The 15,927-nt window shown below is 39.9% G+C and overlaps 1 protein-coding gene across 1 annotated transcript in view; it reads right to left on the bottom strand.

Annotated features, from left to right (window-relative positions):
- Positions 1-3,858: 3,858 nt before the first annotated feature.
- The window catches only part of LOC142840373 (syntaxin-3-like), a 46,985-nt gene continuing 34,916 nt past the window's right edge, over positions 3,859-15,927 (bottom strand). The window contains exon 2 of the mRNA XM_075956925.1: positions 3,859-4,828. Coding sequence (XP_075813040.1) covers positions 3,859-4,828 — 970 coding nt within the window. The remainder of the gene's footprint in view (positions 4,829-15,927) is intronic.

Below are 15,927 nucleotides of genomic sequence, written 5' to 3'. Positions count from 1 at the left end.
GCCATAAGCCAAAACCCATCCGCAGAGGCTGGTTATGAAGTACACATGTAAAAGTTCTGCATACGTAGGAAGTCTTTTTAAATTGTTTGAGGATGCTCTTGCCGGGGCAATAGCAGAGAAAAATGGTAGATATGCTAGGAATGAATTTGGTAATCATCTCCACTAATGCCACATTCCACAGATAAAGAAAGTGGAATGACAGAATCTAGGGCATTGCTTCTACTATAGTCTTTAGTCCTTGGCTTAACTGTCTCATTCCTCTTCTTCCCAACCCCTCCCAGTTCTTTCCAAGTGACTCTTCTTGTCATCATGGTGTTCACAAATACTGACATGCAACTTTTCCTTAGTCATCCCCACAAGATGTGGCTACTCAGTTTGCTTCACGTCCTTCTTAGAACTTATGAATCAAATATGAATAATTTATTACTAACTGGCTGAGTAAAGACATAAGCAAGCTCACAGGTTTTTAAGCAGCATGGGCAAAGCCTGATGAGACACAGCTTTCAAGCTTCAAGTATAAACTGCCCTCCTCTTGCCGATAATTTATAAGTACCACATGCTCATATTGGTCGTCACTAATTACTTTGATCAAAGATCTGAATGCCTAGTGATAAACTCACCTATGAAAATAGCAGTTTGTGACCTGGTGGTGGTGGCACATCCCTTTAATCCCAGCACTCTGGAGACAGAGACAGGTAGATCTCTGAGTTCGAGGCCAGCCTGGTCTTTGGAGTGAGTTCCAAGATGGCCATCGATACACAGAGAAACCCTATCTCAAAAACAAACATCACCCCCCCCCAAATTAAATAGAAATAATACCTAGTATATAGTTCACATTCCTTGTTTGACATTGGCTAACTCATGCACAAAATGGGGGTAATATTTTTTGTCTTCAGAAGAAATAATTGTGACAGTTTTTTTAATGATAAGAACGCATGATAAATTGCTAGTCAACAGTCACAAAAATGTGATATTTTCCTGTAAATCACAGTATATAAATAAAAATATTCCTGTACTTTCTTAATTTAAGTGTGCAGTTACTCCAGCACCCTTATCTCTCAAGGCCCTCTTTCACCATGCTGCTTCCCAAGCTGATCATATTTTTTCCTGAAATTAAAATCGTAGAGACAACTGTAATGGTTTGTAACTGTCCTTTCAGAAATATTGGGAAATTATGGTTCCTAGCAACAGAGAAATCTCTTCTGCCGCTTTTGATTCTCAAGGCCAGTGGCAGGGTATTCAACAACACTCCTCACTGAAATAACAATAAGAAACATGAAAACATGCAGGTACTCAGAAGGAAATAAATGGAAAATTTCATCAACAGGAGGAGCCCTTCAGGAAAAATGTCACTTAGCCTTCCAACTACCATCTCATTAATTCCGTCATGTTTTGTAGCTAAATGCACACACATAATGCAAGAAAACATATTATAATGAGTTTTAAATAGATTTATTCTAGTGCAAATAATGTGAGCATATATAAACCCCAGTGTCTTGATATTTCTGATGATAGAGTTTGTCTAGGACAATAAATAGCAATGGGACTGCAGTGATTTTTTTTTTGAAAGCTCACCTTCATTATTTAAGAGCAAATCTAATTAGTCAGTTCCAATTTTAAAAAATTGAACGGCAGGCACCTGTCAGCGAGTGCAGAATGGCAGTTCAACAAATGTTACAAAACTGTACAATGGCTTTCCAGAGATAGTAATGGGTTTTCGTCCCTCCCTCCCTCCCTGTGACAATAGGCTTCTCCACCAATGCAGTAAGACACATCAAGACAAACTGGAAAAGTATAACAGCAGGTTTATTTGAGCAGAGCAACATCCAGGGAAAGTTCTTCAGTCCCAGAGATGAAGGCCTGAGAAGCTGCCCACCCTAACTAATGAAGGGAGATTATATAGGTTGCAGGCTAGGGGTGATGATGTGTTTATGCCCAACTATGGCCAAAAGCTGAGCACTTTAGGCAGGGACGTGGATGGCTGTCAACTTCAGAAGAGGAAGCAGCATAGCCACTAAGAATGTAGAACTGGGCTTTTTGGTGCCTTCCCTTTGTTCAGAGACTCTCAGTGGGTGGGGTTTGGAGGGGGGAGAAATGGGGCTTCCCAGATCATGTAAGGGCAAGCAGGAGGTTCCAAATGAGCGGGTATTTATAATCCTTTAAAATGACTCCCACACGTTGAATTCATACACCACTTAATTTTCGGTGTGTAGAAAAGATGCTTAAACTGTTCTCATTTGATCAGAACCTTAAGCTTTAGGAAGAATTTCTTTGTGGGACGTGAGTGACACTAACTGAACTAATAGAAACACTGCTATAATATTTCAAAGCTGATTGATAATATGCTTTAAAAATCATGCAGGAGTTCAGAGAGAAGCAGGTTCTTGTCTCAGGTGCTGGTGCTCCTGATTCAGGACGGTACAAATGCACACGTTTGTTTTCTCTCTAGAAACGATCATAGAGAAATGCTTCCTTAGAAAATGGAAATTAATTTTCAATATAGAAAGAAAGAAAAAAGGGCTCCTGAGTATGTTGGCAGCTTGGGCATGGTTACGAGTCACTCATGAGTAACAGAAGCTAAGTGTTCTTAAACCTTACTCTGGTCATGGAACGTGAGTTCCCCTTTGGAACTTCACATGCTCTGAGCTCCTACTCAGGACCCATTTCTAGCTACATTACAGCAATTCCTCTGGCCCAGAACTCCCTCTCTTCCTCCATACAGACTATTACCGTGTGTTTTTACTTACTTCTCTCTGACAACCTCCAGGAAGCACAACTGGGAAATTTTCTTCCCAGAATAAAAATAACACAATGGCAGTTGAGCTAAGGGAAGTGGATAGCCTGCAAATCAAGCTTCATTCTTGCTTTTGGTGTCCCTGTGTCCCTAACTGTACATAGAACATTCAAATAATCTTGTACTACACTTTTTTGTAACTTTCCTCAGTATCCTGCCCGCCATGGTCCAGTCTCTCAACTAGAGTTTTTATAGCCCTTTAACCAACTTTTGTAATCTTTGTCTTTCTGGCACCATTTGCATTCCAATTCACCATCTGTTGGCCTACCTGGCTATATTGAATTCTCAGTGTGTGTGGTAGTTTAAATGAGAATGACCCACATAGGCTCATATATTTGACTTGGTTTCAAGTTATTTAAAATGCTTGGAAAGAATTAAGAGGTGTGGCCATGTTAAAGGAGGTGTGTCACTGAGGGTGGGCTTTGAGGTTTCAAAAGCCCAGCCCTTCCCAGTTAGCTCTCTCTGCCTCATGGTAGTGCCCCAAAGATGCGAGGCCCCAACAACTGCTCCAGTGCCTTGGCTGCCTGTATACCTGATGCCGTGCTCCCTGCCACGATGGTCATGACTTTAGCCCTCCTCAGCCATTAGTTCCACATTGAGCTCTTTCTAATATAGGTTACCTTGTCTATGGTATTTTAATCCCAGGAATAGAAATGCCCCATTCTTTTTGTTAGTCATTCTCTGAAAAGGAGCATATGTATTTTCATAAAACACTAATGAGATTCTAATAGCTGAAAACAAGAAAGTGTGTCATCCTGGTATATAAAGCAAGCAACTGTAAAAGAAATTGAAGAGAACACTAAATCCTGAGCAACGGTGCCTGCAGAAGCAGCCAGACTTGAGCAGATTTTTTTATGTGACACATTGCACAGCAATAAGGAAAAGTACAACACAATAGCCTATTTACTGCCTGCTACCTTTGAGGAAACAGACAAGTCACATTAGATTTGCCAGCTCAAATGCTGGCACTCATTTATTTGCAAGGCTAACCTTAAGGTTATGTACCAAAACAATATCTTTGTTTTTCAGCATTTGCTCACTACACCAGAAGTCATATTTCCTGCTCAATGGACAGGCCCAGTGATACAGGACAAACAAGTACAACAGGCACAGAGACCTGCCACAGACGATACCACCATCAAAAAGCGTGATTGGCGCTTATATTTAAGGGCTTTCTTCACTGTCTCGTTTGTTTGTTCAATATAGTCCTGGGTGTGCAAAATGTTGTACTCAATGCTATCCAGCAACTCTTGCTGTCCTGAGATGAACGTCTCTGCTTGGAAAAAGATGGCATGCAATTCACTGATCTGGTACTCAAGATCCAGCAGCTGCTGGTGTCGTACTTCGGCCAGAGCCAGGTCCTGATTAGCTTTCAAAACATCTAGATCACAACCCACCATTTGAGGAGACACAGAGTTAGCCACCAGTGTCTGCAGCTCCTCTTCCCGGAGCTTCACCCCAGCTAGCTCTGCCTGTCTCGCCATCTTCTCCTTCAGCCTGTGCATATTCTGAGTCTCACAGGCATAGTGGTGGCTGATGATGTCACGGTAGTGAGTAAGGAGGAAAGAGAGCTGGCTCTGACGAATGCGGTTCTCAGCCCGCCAGTACTTACGGTCTGTGGCCAACTCTTGCTGGATGGTGCTTAGCTGCGACTGGATGAGCAGCGCTTGGCTGGCAAAGGAGGCTTTTATGATGCTCAACTCACTCTTCTCCTTGAATACACTCTTCTCTGTGGTACAACACAGGACACCTTGCTGCTTCTTGTCTATTAACTGAGCTAGCCCTTCTAAGTCAGTCAGTGCGAGGGACAGCTCAGCCACCTCCTGTAAAAACTTTTCTATGGGGTTGATTTCACTCTTCTCAAAAGCATGGTTGTCAAACATCAAGGTGTCATCCAATTCGGAAGGCACACTCGCGGGAGGAACGTGCTTCTTCAGTTCCTCTAATCTGTCCTTCATCTTCAACTCCAGCTTCTTGCCATAGCTGTACTGCAACGACACTGGAGGCAGATGTATCCATCGGCTTTGTCTGCCGCTGTGCGAAGTCAGGAACAACTCAGTTTTGCGTCAGTAGGAGCTATTAAAAATCTTTCCTCCCCAGGCAAGCAAACAATGACAAAGCCAATAAGCCACTGAACTGTTTATTCAGTATCAGGAGTGTCAGGTGGTAAAGCACACAGGACGGGTCAAATTGTATCCCAGGAAAGGGTCAGACATTCGCCTGATTTGTCAAGAGCTGAGGCAAGATGACACATGAGCTCTGGGGCTCTGGGCTAACTGGTCACAGAGGAAAAGCCCCTGGAAGCATTGTTACTAGGTCCAAGGAAGGTAACCAAGTGTGTAGCGAACACAAGGAAGGAAGGACTGAGAATGGCTCACTAATGACTGTGGATTTTTTGTTATCATTGAGAACTGACACGCTCGCACACAGGAACACTCAAACCAAATAAATAAACACCCTACTGACATTGTGCAATAAAAAAACATGGCTGCAGGCAAAGGCTATAGCAAAAATAAAGGCCCACTCACTAGTGAAGGAACAAAAAAAAAGATACAGCTTCCAGATTGAAGACCTGTTTCATTTAATAATAATCTTTTTCATCCTTTCCTCATGCAGAACTCATTACCTGCAACTCAAACCTGCCTGCTATTCTATCGGGTGGCTACCAGCCCACCACTCATTCAACTCCTTCACATAATTGAATGAAGCAAATAATTAGATTCTTTATAGGATTTTCAAATATCATATACTGAAATGTAGCTGGTTTCCTCACTCCTCTTTCTTCTCAATGCCAAGTCTTTGTTAAAATGTTTTTCTGGTGCTACATAGGTGACCAAGAACCTGAAACAAGAAAGCCTGCGGACATAAGGTAAGACCAATCACTACTGTTCTACTAAAAGAATGTAGCAATAAAATGACTCCTAATGACACTCTGCTCTACTCAGAGATCAGGGCCTTGCCAGTCATCAGCAAGGAAACTTCCTCCTGCAGAAAGTAAGAAAAATACAGAGACCCACATCCAGACATTAAAACAGAGTCCTTGAAACACTCAGAACTGATAGGATGTCTCCATCAAATCCCTCCCCTTACAGGTTAGGGACCCCTCCAGAAAATGAGACAGAAGAGTGTAAAAGTCAGAGCGGTGTGAAGAACACCCAGGAAACAAGGTCCTCCAAACCTAACAGGACTGATAACATACTGATTCACAGAGACAGAGGCATCGTGCCCAGGGCCTGCATAGGTCTGTACCACATAGGGTCCTAGAGCTAAAAGGAAACTTACTAATTATTCTTTATCAATGTAAAATTGAGAGTCAGATATTGGGGTAGAACCTGAATGATCAGAGAAGCTACAGAGCTACAGAGAAGCCAACAGTCACCTCCTACCTCTTCCACTTCTTCCTCCAAAAAGGCTGAGATCCTCTTTCAACCCCACCTTATGACTTCCTGTATCCCATTTGTCTACAGTCCTCCAAACCTCTATGGTTAATTTTGGCCAGCTAGTGGCTAGCTCTGCCCTCTGACTCAAAGCAAGCTTTATTTTTTAGAATGAAATCAAAATATCACACAACAATGGTCACACACCCCCATCCCTCATCTAGAAGTTATCTCCAATTGATAACCACTGGCAAATGGAAAATTGGTGTCCTCAAAGAGAGTCTCATGGGGAAGCAAACAACTCTTAAGGGTAGGCTACATGCCCAGCAGTAGATGGCCAACAGAAAATGAACTTCACCGCATCATTGGGTGTTAATTGTCTCAATCAAACTCAAGGAGTTTTTTTCTTTAATTTTGATTTAAATTTTAATTTAATTTATCTTTATTTATATGTATTTTAAATTTTATATTATTTTATTATATATGAAGGTATATGAAATATATGCAATATATGATATATGTAAAGAGAAATATATACATATACTCTCTTTTTACCCTTTGGGTCCTTTGGGTATAGCTATATAGCTATATAGACTTCCAGTTTTGTGTTTCCTGAGTGTGTAAACAAGTGGGTCTCTGTGTTGATATCTGTTTCTTATGCCTTTTGGGGCGCTCTTCTGATTTTTTTTGTCTTGTCCTATTCTGGTGTGTTAGATTTTGGTTTTTGTCTTATTATATTTTATTATTATCCCTTTGAAACCTGTCAATTTCTTAATGAGAGACAGAAATGGAGTGGAACTATATAGGAGAGGCAGTGGAGAGGGCAGGAAGTATAAGGAGTAGAGGGAGGAGAAACTGTAATCAAGATATATTAAGTGATAAAACCCATTTCCAACAAAAGGGAAAAAATAAAAAAAAACAAAAGAAATGTTTCCTGGTTAGTTAACAATCTAGTTTCCTTTTTTTCTTTTTATAAACTCTAAGACAAGTTATTAAATTTATTTAACTTTTACCCAAGTTTCTGTTTGACAAGAGCAAACAAGCAGAAGCATCAAAGTATCTCTTTTCAAGCTGTATGTTTTATGTGTATATGTGTATACAAACTTGTGTTCCTGGGGAACAGAAGAGGAAGTCAGCTCCTCTGAACCTAGAGTTACAAGTGTATCTGAGCTGCCAGGCACAGATGCAGACTGAATTCCTGTCCTCTTCTGTTGTAATAAGGAGCAGCTGGGCCCCACCGCCTGCTAGCTTATGCCCTGAAATAATTACACGGACACTGTATTCTTTGAAACACTGCTTGGCCCATTATATCTAGCCTCTTCTTGGCTAACTCTTGCACCTGGACTAGCTCATTTCTAATAATGTGTGTAGCATCCCAAGGTGCGCTTACCGGGAAGATTCTAGCCTACGTCCATCCTGGGTCAGAGCTTCATCGTGTGTGCTTCAGAGAGCAGAGCTATCGCATCTGCCCGGGAGAGGGGAGCATGGCATCTCTGCTCCAGAGAGCAGAGCTGTCGAGTCTGAGCTCACTTCCTCTTCCTCCCAGCATTCTGTTCTGTTTACTCCACCCATCCATATTTTAACCTATGAGGCCAAGCAGTTTCTTTATTATAATTAACCAATGACCTTCCTCCATCACTCTTCAAGATCAACAAGCATTCTTAAGAACTGAGTTATCTCTCCAGTCCCTCAAAACATCTTTCATACTCATAAAAGTTTCTGTCTTCTGTCCAGTAATTTCCACCATGCTCTGACTCCCTTGCTGTCCTTTCATTTAGCTTGCAATGTCATCTCCCCTCACCCCCGCTAGCTTCTGGAAGCATAAAGTCCTATATTGCATTCAAGCTATTGTCCCTGTCACAACCTAAATGCCCCAATTTCAACAGACAAAAAGCAAGTTCTCCAAGTACCCTGATCCTAACAAGCCTTACAAGAAGAAAAGCCCTCAGCAAAAGTCAAGTATGCCGATATACTCCTGATTTTCTGTCCAGTCTTTCATTGCCATTTTTTATTTGTTTGTTTGTTTGTTTTAACAAATAGCTTGGAGAAATTCTCATAGAACTTAAGAAGTAGCAGAAGGCCAATGAGAGCTCCTTTTCCTGCAGGGAAGTTTCTTTCTTCTCTCTCGGATCCTATGAGACCTTTATTGTCTAAACTGACATATGCCAGCCACCCAATCAGTAATAAGGAGACTCAAGCTTTGTGTTGAGGAGAAAAAGAAACTGAAAAAGAGAGGCTCTCATGGCCCCCATGGAATCCTTCAATCACAACTCTCAACATATTTTCCCTATTCCTTAATATTTACTTTGCCTAGTGGCTCTGCCTCACATCTCAGAATTTTGTTGGAACCTGAGAATCACTTGAGACATGTTGAGAAAATCATATTGCTAAATTCTTATCAATATTCTTCTTAGGGTTTTTGTTTGCACTCCCCAGGGTCCAACTCTATTGCTATATACATGTAAAGTTCTCTAAAATGAAACCACCCTTTCACATGATTTTGGGATTAGGTCATATACCTAAAATCTGACATTGCTAAAATTGAACTTGGCTAGGGATCCCAAATACTGAGCTTTCTGTAGCGATCCCGATTTGGCGATTCTATGCACAGTTAATGCCGCAGTGTGTGAAATATCAGATTTCTGACTAAAACTGGTTTAGATTTTTTTAAAAAATCACAGGGGAGACAAGCCTCCTGATGTATTTAGGAGAGAGGTTCCAAAGAGGTTTAATTGAGGAGAGAAGACCCACTCTTAGAGAAGGAGCATCCCATGGGCGAGAGGGCCATACTGAATGAAAAGAAGGTGAGCATCTGAATTCATCTTTCTGCACTTCCTGAGTGTGGACACAATGTGCCCAACTGCCTCCATGTGCTTGCTACTGTGCCTTCTCTGTCATAATAGACTCTACTGAAATAAACTCTTCTTGTATACAGTTACTTAAGTCAAGCAAGAAAAACATAGCCAATACATTTATCCTATATTAACATGTTCTATATCTCTGCTCCCAGGTGGAGACAGAGACTAAGTTCCCCACAACTCACGGACTCTGACATGGAATATACTGGAACACTAAATGCAGTTTGCTCTACTCAGTTCCACCAATTCCAGCTCCAAGAAGGGAAGAAATGCTTTTGGGAGGGTAAAGAGCGGGAAAATGAGATCCTTTTAAATCTCAGTGAGGCTTTCAGAATTTTTTGTTGTTGCTATAGAGAAAGCATTGCTAGAAAAATTCTGTGTTAGGTCACCATTTCTCCAGTCCTTTGGCATGAGATTGAAGCTTGTTTTACCTGTGTTTGTTATCAGTTATGAGTTACATGTTTCTCCTATGTGTGTATATGAGAGGTAAAATGAAATGTCAAGGATCTTAGCATTATATTATTTCAAAAGTTCAAAGTCTTTACCTTTAACGGAAGTTCTATAGTTTGTGTGTGTGTGTGTATGTGTGAGTGTGCGTGCATGCGTGTGTTTGCGTGCATGTGTGTGTGCTTTGTTCTTGGTGCTTTATGTAAAAGCAGAGAGACCAAAGAGACCTGGGGCTACTTACAGAAATGAAAATTTCTTGGGCATAATTTAAAAATATATATGTAAGTAATTAATTTGAGTGAAAGAGAATGTTTTCCAAGGTGCAAAAGTATTTTGGAGCTGCATAATGAATTCAAATTGTCTAATAAAATCTTTCCACTGCAAAATTCTTCTTTATTTCTCTGCTCTTTTCATCTTTAGCTAAATCATCTTTTATTACATTTTGACCTTGAATGTTATGGAAATTTTATACTAGTCCTGATTTTTTTTTCCAATTTTGTGTTTTCTCCCATGTTCCTCTGTTTAATTAATCTCTTCTAAAAACTTTATATTAGCACATTGGGGCTGCTATTAAAATAACTACAGAAAAAGCCAGTTGTCTCATAAACAATATGATTTATTTCTTGCAGTTATAGAGACTAGAAAGTCTAAGATCAAGCTGTAGACAGGGTCTGTGTCTTTCGGGGATCTGTTTCTTGGCTCATGGATGGCCTTTTTTGTTTTGACTGCACATTACATCTGAGGTGAAGGAAATCTCTCAGGTCTCTTTTTGTTTGGGGTCTGTTTTATGAGATCACTCATTTAATTCATTAGGACTTTGCCTTCATAGCTTAATCATCTTCTAGTGGCTTTATCTACTAATAGCAACACCCCAAGTCCCATAAAAATGCCTAGAATATGACCTGCTATGTATAAGAACTTAATAAATATCTGCTAAAGAATCCAATAGTCTTTTTAGCATTTGTTGAAATTTTCTTATAAAATATGACATTAAAAGCTAGAAAAATAAAAAGAGTTAGAAGAAGCTATACCACTCCCTCATGTATTCCCAAAGGACTTGACATCCTACTCCATAGATACTTGCCCAACCATGGTCATTGCTGCTCTATTCACAACAGTCAGGGAATGGAAACAAACTAAATGCTAAATGTCCTTCAGCTGATATATGGATAATGAAAATGTGATACATATACACTATGGAATACTATTGAGCTGCAAAGAAACAATGAAATCATGAACTTTGCAGAAAATGGATGTAACTAGAAGGGATCATGTTAAGTAAAGAAATCCAGACCCAGAAAGACAAGCATTGCTTATTCTCTCTAGTATTTAGTTCCTAGCTCCAAATCTTCAGGTGTGAGTATATAACCTGGGCTAATCATAGAAACCAGTGAAATAAAAAGGGACCATGGGGAGGGCTATCTACAGAGGAGAATAGCAGAACTCAGGTGAAATGAACATTTAATATAAAAATTTATGGGGAAGAGTTCTGGTCAGAGTAGACTGTTTAATTTATGTACCCCTCCCTGGAAAAGTAGGTTAGTATAGACTTATTGAAGCAGTATACTGAGAAGGGAAGTATTTCCTCAAAAGAAAAGCATAGTATATAACCAAAGATAGGGAATTGCTGAAAATCTTTTAAGTATGTAGTCTAGACCAGCAACTAGTCTAATAAAGAGTTTTAAATAGTAACTATTTATAAATAATAAAAGTATGATAACAATAAAAATTTGGCAGAGTACTACCATTATTCTAGAGTGATTAGATAATCAATAAACACATAAAAAGATGCATAGGTTCATAAGCCATATGAAATGCACATGAAAGCCACACTTTGATACTACTTCTGGCTGTCTACAATAAACAATAATAGATTTTAGTAATATTGGAAACTATAATCATTATGCATTGTTGTTAGGAATATGAACTAGTATGCAACTTGGGAAACAATTTAGAAATGTTTGGATGCCCACCCAAATCTTGAGCATGAATATCGATAGTGCCATTATTCCTAAACTAGTCTCCCAAAAGCCATGGGCCTGGAGGCAGCCATTAGGTAGGATAGCAAACATATCTTGCAGTTGCAAGGGAGAACTGGACTTCCTTCCCTCCACACACATTGCGGCCTATGTGCTCTGTCACAGCAGGCTCCTGCCAGTTCTTTCTCCCAGGTACTATCGTACAGCAGGGCCTGCTTCCTGGGAGAGAAAGAAGGAGAGGTCTGTAATCTAACACTCTTCATACTACTACAGAGACATTGAATGTTCATGTTTAATAGCTGCTCTATTCACAATAACAAGAAAAGAGAACCAGCCTAGTGTTCCTCAACAGATGAATGGACAATGACTGTGGTACATATACCTAATGGAATTGTATATATTTACTTATTTATTCGTTTACTTATGATAATTGCAGGAAAATGGATGGAACTGGATAACATTTGAGTGAAGCAGGACCCAGAAAGACACATACTGAATGTTCTATCTCACATGTGGATCCTAGCTTTTAGTGTTTATACATATGTATATATGTGGGCTATCAGTCATGGAACTGGAAGAGAAACCATAAGAAGGGAAAAGAGGCATTGAGGAAGCAGGAAGATGATAATTATATATATGACGTGGAAGACAAAAAAGAGGCCACTATGTATATATTCCTGAATACATAAATACAACCTGCTCAGTCTGTATGATATTACTTTATGCATATTTTCAGAATTGACCGTTTGTCATTGTGTGACTGTCTTAGTTAGGATTTCTATTGCTGTAAAAAAACACAATGATCAAAGGAATTGGGGAGTAAAGGGCTTATGCTGTCATCATTGAAAAGAAAGTGAGGACAGGAACTGAAACAGGGCAGACACCTGGAGGCAGAAGCTGATGAGGAAGCCATGGAACAGAGCTGCTTACTGACTTAAGCATGGCTCGCTTACCCTGTTTTCTTTTTTATTATTTTATTTTTTCCTTTTTTTGAAAATTGATTTGTTTTATACAATGTATCCTAATCCTAATTACAGTTTCCTGTCCCCCTACTCCTCCTATTTCCTCCCCACAGCTCCTCCCACCTGTATCCTTTCCGTCTTTCATTAGAAAATAAACATGTTTCTAAGGGATCATAATAAAACAAAACAAAAACTAACTCACTGGAATGGGGCAAACAAAACAAAGAAAGAAAAGGCCCCCTCATTCACATACTTGGGAATCCCATAAAAACACAAAACTGGAAGCCATAATATAGATGCAAAAAATCTGTAGGATTAAAATAAAAGAGAAAGTAAATAAATTAAAATAGATAAGTAAAAAATAAAAAGCAAAAGAAAACAAGCAAAACGAAAGCCTGACACAACATTATGAGCCACGACCTTCCAAAGAAGCTGTTGAGTTCATTCTTTTCTGTTGGACACCCACTGCTGCACTAACAAACTGCCCTGAAGAGTAGTTTCCTCGGTGAGACTCCCTTGTAGGAAACTTATTTTTCATTTGCAAGCAGTTATCAATAGGAGACAGTTTATTCTGGCTTAGGGATGGGAATATTTGTCCACTTCTTTCAGCTCTAGGACTCTGTCTGTTGCAGATTGCTGTAGACCCTGTACAGGCTACCTCTATCTCTGTGAGCTCATGTGTGTCCATCCTGCTGATTTAGAGGGCCCTGTTTCCTTGGCGTCCTGCTGATTTAGAGGGCCTTGTTTCCTTGGTGTCCTGCTGATTTAGAGGGCCCTGTTTCCTTGGCGTCCTCCTGTACTCTGACTCTTAGACTCTTTCTGCCTCCTCTTTTTCAGGGTTCCCTGAGGCCTGAAGAAAAGGGTTTGATGGAGACATCCCATTTAGAGCTAAATGGTCCAAGGTCTTTCACTCTGCAAAATGTCTGGCTGTGGGTCTCTGTATTCCCATCTGCTGCAGGAGGAAGCTTTCCTGCTGATGATGGAGCAAAGCACTTATGGACGATTATGGCACAATGTCATTAGGGATCGTTTTATTGCTACAGCTTTTGTTTGTGTGTTTGTTTTTTAGACAAATATTATCTGGTTTTACTCTAGGCCCTTGGGCTATCTAGTCTCAGGTTCTTGGTCACCCAAACAGCATCTCATATGGGTTCCATTTTGTGGCGTGTGCCTTAAGTCAAATCAGACATTGGTTGGTTGCTCCCACAAGATTATGCCACCATTTTCATTAGCTTTATCTTACAGGTGGGACACTATTGTAGATCACAGGGTTTGTAGATGGATTGGTGTTTATGTTTCTCCTTTGCTAGTGTGCAGAGTACCTTCCTGTACCAAATATGCTAGTCTGTATGTAGCTATGTAGGAACCAGCTTGACTTCTCCATATTCAACAAATTGTGTAGGTGTTATCTTCAGCAAAGGGGCCTTGCCTTCAGTTTGTGGAGAGTAACCTATTGTGTTGGCAACAGCCTGGGTTTTTTGAGGGTTCCCATGGGACTCCTTTGGCTAACAATTCAATTACATGTAACCCTTTCCCAGTACTGAAAGCTTCATTTGGTGACAAATGTCCAGTTGGGGCTCCGTCTTCCCAGATGAAGACTATTTCTCCCATTTTCAGCATTTCTTAGTTATTTGAAGTTCTTTGTGTAGGTTGAGACGTAGTTGGCTTTCCACTGAGGTTTGGAGGGTGGAAAGGAAAAGAAGAAATGCTGTAACCACAATCTCAAAAAGTAAAATTTTTTTTCAAGAAACTACTATGGAAGGGGTACAAGAGAGGACAAAGGATATGGAAGAAATTATGGTGGTAAGGGTCAATAAAAACAAATTATAAAATGCCATAATGAAATATGATAGTTTACATCCCAATTACAAACTAAAATAATAGCTGAAGTGTGGAAGCAATCCAAATGCCCAGCAAAAAGGAACAGCATAAATAAAACAATGCAGCCGCAGATAATGGAATATTATTAAGCCATAAAGACAAATGAAATACTGGGACATACCACAATGTGGAAAGACATTAAAATCATTAAATTTAATAAAAGAAGAAAGACACAAAAGGCTACATTTTCTGAAACAAGACTTCATTTATATGGTATATCTAGAATAAACAAATCCATAGCCACAGCGCATCAAGTCATGGTTTCGAGTTGCTGGAGAGAATTGGCAAGGACTTGCTAATTAGTGCAGTCCTTGCATTGGGAACTTTCAAAAGGGTGAGAAAGGCCTTCAAGTTTGAGAAGATGCTGAAAACTACTGTGCTATGCTTTAAATTGGGAAATTATTCATCATACTCCTTACATTGCAAATACCACTTACTTTTTAAAGGAATGCTTACAAATTTATCTGAAACAGCTGCATCTGAGTGACTTCTGTGACTCAGTTCTTCCCGACTGTCTGCCTTATATGTATGTGTTTACATGCCTCAACTAATACCCTGTCTTTAGTGATTATAGTCAAAGCTATCAGCCCGGCTCCACTGAGCAGTCTTTTAAAGCAAGCCCAGATAATAAGAAAAGGATAAATGCGAGGGTGGGGAGGAAGAGAATAGGAGGAAAGATAAATGAGTTACCAAAGGCAAAGTCTTAATAGTTGTAGAACTGGGCCCTGGCAATATTCTGTTGAATCTAAACCTAAGTTGATGGTGATGGCAAACACTTAAACCCTAGCACTTAGGAGGCTATAGAATCTTGAGTTTGAGGTTAGTCTGACTACATTGTTAATCCCATGTTAGTCTGGACTACTGAACAAATGAACGAGTGCAGTTACAACTATCTGTGACCTCTATTTTCATTCTTAGAACTCTGGAATTTTTTTTACTTTTAACGATTAAAATTTAAGTTTGTGTTATTTGCCCTTAAGAACATGTCTTAGCAAGGTATGGGGATTTATGCCTCTAATCCCAGTACTTGAGAGGCAGGAGTAAGAGACTCACATCAAGTTAGAAGGCAGCCTGGTTTACATAATAAGTTCCGATCAACCCAGGGTTACAAAGCAAGACTATTTCAAAGCAGAACAAAAATAAGACAGAGATAGTGGCACATTCCTTTCTTGTTTTGATTTGTTTCATGAGACAAGGTTTTTCTGGGTAGCCCTGGCTGTCCTGGAAATCACTCTGTAGACCAGGCTACTCAGAGATCTGCTTGCCTTTGCCTCCTGAGTGTTGGGAATTAAAAATGTGTGCTTCCACCACAGGGCCCACAGCATATGCCCTCAATCAAGCCCTGGGAGGCAGAAGCAGGCAGAGCTCTATGAGTTTGAGACCAGCCTGGTCTACAGAGTGAGTTCCAGGCCAGCTAGGGCTGCAAAATGAAATCCTGCCTCAAAAAATATTCATAGAGAGAGATGATTCAGAACTATAAATATAACTGTAAAACTATTCTCAACATTTTCCACTCAGATAGCTTAAAGGCAGAACAGAAATCATATGTATCACTTGAAAGTGGAAAGTAACCCAAAATAGAATATCTTACACACACAAAATATCTTTGATCTCAAGATCTAATCTTTT

The sequence above is a fragment of the Microtus pennsylvanicus genome, chromosome X (genome assembly GCF_037038515.1).
Source record: "Microtus pennsylvanicus isolate mMicPen1 chromosome X, mMicPen1.hap1, whole genome shotgun sequence".
NCBI lineage: Eukaryota > Metazoa > Chordata > Mammalia > Rodentia > Cricetidae > Microtus > Microtus pennsylvanicus.
Note: the sequence above shows the minus strand (reverse complement) of the source record. Positions and strands in the feature narration are given on the sequence as shown.